The sequence below is a fragment of the Geospiza fortis genome, unplaced genomic scaffold (genome assembly GCF_000277835.1).
Source record: "Geospiza fortis unplaced genomic scaffold, GeoFor_1.0 scaffold82, whole genome shotgun sequence".
NCBI lineage: Eukaryota > Metazoa > Chordata > Aves > Passeriformes > Thraupidae > Geospiza > Geospiza fortis.
The window spans coordinates 95,672-101,354 of NW_005054685.1; the positions used below are offsets into that span (position 1 = coordinate 95,672).

Below are 5,683 nucleotides of genomic sequence, written 5' to 3' on the forward strand. Positions count from 1 at the left end.
TCAGCAGGGTCACCGGCTGCAGCTCCTGCCCGCGGTCCCGGCTCGACCTTCCCCACCCGGCAGCTGAGAGCAGGAACCAGCAGGGAAAATCCTGGAGCCGAGCAAACAAAGGGAGCTTCCTCTGCTGGGCTGCGGGAAACAGGGGCAAGGTACAGGGCTGGAGAAGCAGGAGCAGCTGGGGCTGAAGAACAGGGAATGCTCAGGGTTGCCCCAAGGAGGACACCTGGTCCCAACCAGGGAATGTGTCACCCAGGGCTTGTTGTGTCCCCACAAACCATGCCCAGCAGAATGACCTCGCACAGGCCACAGCAGGATGAACAAATGAGGCTCAGGACCCAAAAAATACATCTTTATTAAAAATATAATCAGTCATCCACCACGCTGAAGCAGGGGGGATGAAGTAACTGAATCTGCTCACACCTGAGCAGGGAGGAAAGCGCAGCAAGGGCTGGGGGAGCACACCTGGGACAGGGACAGACTGATGGCAGAAGCTCCAGGTGAGGTAGGGGCTGGAGCTGAGACACTGTGAGCAGGTGAGGGCAGCATTATTGCTCAGGAAGTTGCATAGACTGGGGTGTCCCCTCCAGCTTTGGGCTTTGGCAGAGCTCCCCAGAGTTCCCCACTGGAACATCAGTGGGGTCACCCTCAGTCCCTGCCCACACCCACTGGGAGAGGAGTAACAGCAGGAGAAGGGCAGTGAGGCAGGGAGGAAGCACATCCACACTCATCCTCAGCACTGGCATGGGGAGAGGGGGCTGAGCACGGCCTCTACCCCAACACCACGTCCAGGGGCAGCCAGCAGACCCTGAGGCTCCACAGCTCCATGGAGGAGTTTTTGGTATCCACACGGGATTGAAGCCAAGGCAGAGGTGTGGCCCAACCAGCTGGAGCCCTCTGACACCAGGAGGAGGAGGAGGAGGAGCAGGACACTCCTCACCACGGCTCCAGGCAGGTGCAGAGCACGCAGGTACCAACAGGACAGGTCCAAAGTTCCTCTCGTGTGTGTCACCCTCAGGTACCTGCAGAGGAGATGGAGGGGAAGGTCCATCCCCACCCCAGAGAGGGGAAAGGGGCTCCTGTCTGCAGCTGTAGCACTGGGGGATGGAGCCAGGTGAGCACCCAGGTTTGGCAGGGGGTCCCTGCCCTGGGGGTGCCACCCTGGGGGCTCACAGACATCCAGTGCAAATGCTGGGCTGGCTCCAGGTTGCATCCTGGTGACTTCCCAGCCTTGGGGGGCTTCCCGTGTGTGCCACCCCCTCCCAGCACCCAGAGCTGTGCTGAGAACAACGTTCACACCTCAGGCAGGAGCTGCAGGGAGGTCAGACCCCTTTTCTGCCTGTCAGAGGGGGTCTAGATCCCCGCAAGGACCATCCCCAAGGGGTCCATCCCCACGGGGTCCGTGCCCACAAGGACCAACCCCACAAGGACCAACCCCACAGGGTCCAATGCCACAAGAACCATCTCCACGGGGTCCATCCCCACAAGGACCAACCCCACAAGGACCAACCCCACAAGGACCATCCCCATAGGGACCAGCCCCACAACGACCAACCCCACAGGGTCCAGCCCCACAAGGACCAGCCCCACGAGGACCATCCCCACAGGGTCCAACTCCACAAGAATCATCCCCATGGGGTCCACCCCCACAAGGACCATTCCCATGGGGTCCATCCCCACAAGGACCATCCCCACCACGCTTGGAGCAGCCCAAGTTCTGCTCCTTGGCCAGGTCAGTGCAGCTGACCTCACTGGACATCCACATGGTTGTGGAACAGGGAATCACTCTTGTGATTCCCACCAGAGGAGTCACTGATGTTTTCCTCCTCTTCATCATCCTCATCCTCATCATCATCCTCCTCGAAGAGCTCCTCATCAATGGAGAGACTTTCCAGGCCGAACTCCCTCTCGTGGGCTGACACCTCGTTGGGGGTGACGTGGGAAGCACCACCCACAAAGTCAGCAAACCTGGGAGAAACCATGGAGCAGCACGTTGGGCAGGTGTGTCCAGTGCCTCTGGAAAGGCCCTGACATGCACAGGTGAAGCATTTTGCAGCTGGGACCTGGTGTTATCCATCCTTTCCCTCTTTCCCCCTTTCCTGGTGTTATCCATCCTTTCCCCCTTTCCTGCTGTTATCCATCCTTTCCTCCTTTCCCCCTTTCCTGGTGTTCTCCATCCTTTCCCCCTTTCCTGCTGTTATCCATCCTTTCCCCCCACACACCACAGATCTGTGTCCCTAAGCACAGAGGTGACAGCCCAGAGGGACACAGGGCGGCCACCCCAAGCTCACTGTCAGGGCTGTCACCTTTTAGGGGACTGGATGCGGGACACCGTGGTCCAGGCAGAGAACTCAGGGCTCTTGCAGAAGCTCCTCAGCTCTGCCAGGGCTTTTCGGGTCTCCACCTCGCCCTGGAGCTGAAATTCCTCCTCTGTCAGCAGCCGAGGGGGGGTTGGGCCCAGCTTGGAACTCTGCATCTTCCTGCCAGGGGGGAAACAGCAGTTAATGCCTGCCTGGATGGGGTGGGAGCAGCTCCTGGGGCAGGACCCCGGGGCAGGACCTCTGGGACAGGAACTCTCGGGACAGAACCTCTGGGACAGGAACTCTCGGGACTGAGTCCCTGGGGCAGGACCACCCTCCAAGGGCAGGATCCCTGGAGCAGGAACTCTAAGGCAAGAGCAGCAGCTGAGGCAGGATCACCTCCCAGGGCAAGAACCCCTGGGCAGGACCAGCTCCTGGGGCAGGAACCCTGGGGCATCCCAAGCTCCTGAAGCTGGACCAGCTCCTGGAACACGAATCCCTGGGGCATCCCAAGCTCCCAGCTCCTCACCTGTAGGCAGCAAAGGCCCACTGCAAGGGGTAATCCAGGTTCTTGGTGCAGACAGCCAGCAGCACCAGGCCCAGGGCGATGGGGTGGATCTGGATGCCTGAGTAGATGAGCAGCAGCCCCAGGAGCTGCAGGGCCCAGGACAGGAGGTTGATGCTGCGCTCGTTCTCCAAGGGGCCGTACCTGTAGCACACGGCGAAGCTCAGGAGGCCCACAGAGAGCAGGTAACCTGTGGGGGAGCACAGGGATGGGGCAGAAATTGGGGGCTCTGTGAGGATGAGGAGGAACCTCACACCACCAGCAGGGACAGGCTTTGCTCCATAGTTCCACTAGGAGATGTTCACCTGGTGAACAGGTGAGTCTCAGAGCTCCCACCTACCTAACAGGTACTGCCAGTAGGACTTGCAGATCTCCTGCAGGTTCTTGAAGATCAGCTGAAGCAGGTACAGGGAGAAGGACCAACCTCCAACCAGCAGGAAGTACACAGGGCTTTTCTGGAGGGAGCACAGGCAGGTTGTGGATACCTCCCCCAGGTGCTCTGTACCAAACCCAGTCCATCCCAGCACAGGTATGGAAAGGGCTACGAGGTCTCTGACCCCCTCAAGATGTGACACCTACCTTGGGCATGACCTTGGACATCATGTAGACAAGGACAAGCAGAGAGGCCAACAAACCAACACTGATCCCAGCTGAGTAGTAAAAGATTTGGCTCCTGCAATGATCACACAGGGAATCAATCACAGCAGGTGTTTTACGGGTACCTGGGCACCCTCACCCAGGAGCCACCAGGGAAAGGAAGGGCCTCACCTGCTCAGTGTGTCCCCACAAAAAAACAACAGCAGGCCCAAGAAGAAAACAAGGAACAGCTTAGGATCAAAACCTGAAAAAAAAAAACTCATCCCAGTGGAGAAGGGCAAAGTGGGAAGCTCCCACCTACCACAGGGTGACAGGACAGGGATGGCACCTCCAAGTGCCCCAAAGGCACAGGTCTGTGGATCATCAATTGTTTGCAATTAACCTTAGTTGATTTAGGAGCATTGGAATTAAAGCTTTAAGGATGTTGCTCTTTGCTTGTAGTTAAGCCTTAAAGAGTTCTGCAATAATAACGTTTTGAAGTATAATTTTAGAGTATTGCTTGTATCCTTGAAACTATAGCTTTAGAATATATATAAAGGAAATATGCTTATCTCACACCTTAATAAAGCAGAGAAAAGCAGCGTGAGAAAGGAAGATGAACATCACCTCAAGGATTTATAGTTTTGACCAAGGGAAGCTGGACATCACTGTTATGAGATTTATAGTCCTTGTAATTAAAAGGTGGACCCACATCTGGGGAGCTGGACTGCGCCAGATGGGGTTCATCTTCCTTCTTTTGGAAACTGGACCAGCACCATCTGGGATACTCCTTTTGGGATACATCCTGAGAAAAACTAAATCACAACAGGGTATAGAATTGTGAAGCAAAAGTTCGGAATAGAAACTACCGATGAATAAAAATTGGAATACAAACTGCTGAGAAAGCTGATGAGTACCCCATAAATACCTGTGAGCCTCAACTATTGGTGTGCAGTTGGAGGGAAAACTTCTCCCACTGTACCCAGCGCTGTATTGCTCGTACTTTACCACATTAATTAATTAATAAATTGATTGCTGCTGGAATATTGGCCTAGTCAAGCTTCTCGTTTATAACAAACTGGACTTCACCAGATAGGATTCGTCTTTCTTCTTTCAGAAACCAAACCACCAACATCTGGGGATACTCCTTTTGGGATACATCTTGAGAAACACTAAATCACAATAGTGTTTAGAATTGTGAGGTAAAAATTGGGAATAGAAAACTGCCGATGAGTAAAAATTGGAATAGAAACTGCTGAGAAAGCTGATGAGTACCCCTATAAATACCTGTAAGCCTCAACTATTGGTGTGCAGTTGGAGGGAAAACTTCTCCCACTGTACCCAGCGCTGTATTGCTCGTACTTTACCACATTAATTAATCAATAAATTGATTGCTGCTGGAATATTGGCCTAGTCAAGCTTCTCGTTTATAACAGAGGGGACGTACGTCGCAAGAGGACGACGGAGTAGGTGGTGCCAGGCTCCAGCAGCTCGACCTTGAGGCAGGTTTTGTTGCTGTAGAGATCCACATCGATGCTGGTGTCGTTGAGTTTGCCCCTCAGGAAGGAGAAGACCACGTTCCACAGGCTGAACTTCTCCAGCTCCTCCTCGCTGTCCACCTGGGTGACGCGGATCATGCGGCTGCTGGTGACGCGGATCTGCGGGGAGAGAGAGGGGAATGGGGGGGTTTAGCCTGGAGAAATGAGACTGGGTTCCTGCCCCAGGAGCTGGTTCGGGCCTGGGAGCTTGGTCTGGTGTTCTAGAAGCTGGTGCAGCCTCAGGAGTTGGTCCAGCCCCAGGGTTCCTGCCTCAGGAGCTGGTTCTGTCCTGGGAGCTGGGTCTGACCCAGGAATTCCTGTCTTAGGAGTTGGTTCTGCGCTGGGAGCTGGTTCTGCCCCAGGGATTCATGTTCCAGAAGCTGGTGCAGCCTCAGGAGTTGGTCTTGCCCCAGGGTTCCTGCCCCAGGAGCTTGGTCTGCCCCAGGAATTCCTGTCTCAGGAGCTGGTTCTGCCCCAGAGATTTGTGCTCACAGGTGCCCTCATCACTCTCTACAGCTCCTGAAAGGTGCCTGTGCTCAGGTGGGGTTGGGCTCTTTCTCCAGGAACTGACAGAACCAGAGCACACAGCCTTGAGCTGCACCAAGGGAAATTCAGGTTGGATATTAGGAAAAGGTTTTTCACAGAAAGAGTGATAAAGTTCTGGAATGGCTGCCCGGGGAGGGGGTGGAGTCACCATCCCCGGGGGT

General features: G+C 55.1%; 1 protein-coding gene across 1 annotated transcript in view; it reads right to left on the minus strand.

Moving 5' to 3' along the window:
* Positions 1-328: 328 nt before the first annotated feature.
* NEMP1 (nuclear envelope integral membrane protein 1) overlaps positions 329-5,683 on the minus strand; it is a 7,193-nt gene continuing 1,838 nt past the window's right edge. The window contains exons 3-10 of the mRNA XM_031065129.1: positions 4,886-5,096; positions 3,631-3,703; positions 3,442-3,535; positions 3,203-3,317; positions 2,827-3,052; positions 2,304-2,477; positions 1,799-1,965; positions 329-1,019 (exon numbers count right to left, since the gene is read on the minus strand). Of these exons, the coding sequence (XP_030920989.1) occupies positions 1,012-1,019; positions 1,799-1,965; positions 2,304-2,477; positions 2,827-3,052; positions 3,203-3,317; positions 3,442-3,535; positions 3,631-3,703; positions 4,886-5,096 (1,068 nt within the window). The 3' untranslated portion in view covers positions 329-1,011. The remainder of the gene's footprint in view (positions 1,020-1,798; positions 1,966-2,303; positions 2,478-2,826; positions 3,053-3,202; positions 3,318-3,441; positions 3,536-3,630; positions 3,704-4,885; positions 5,097-5,683) is intronic.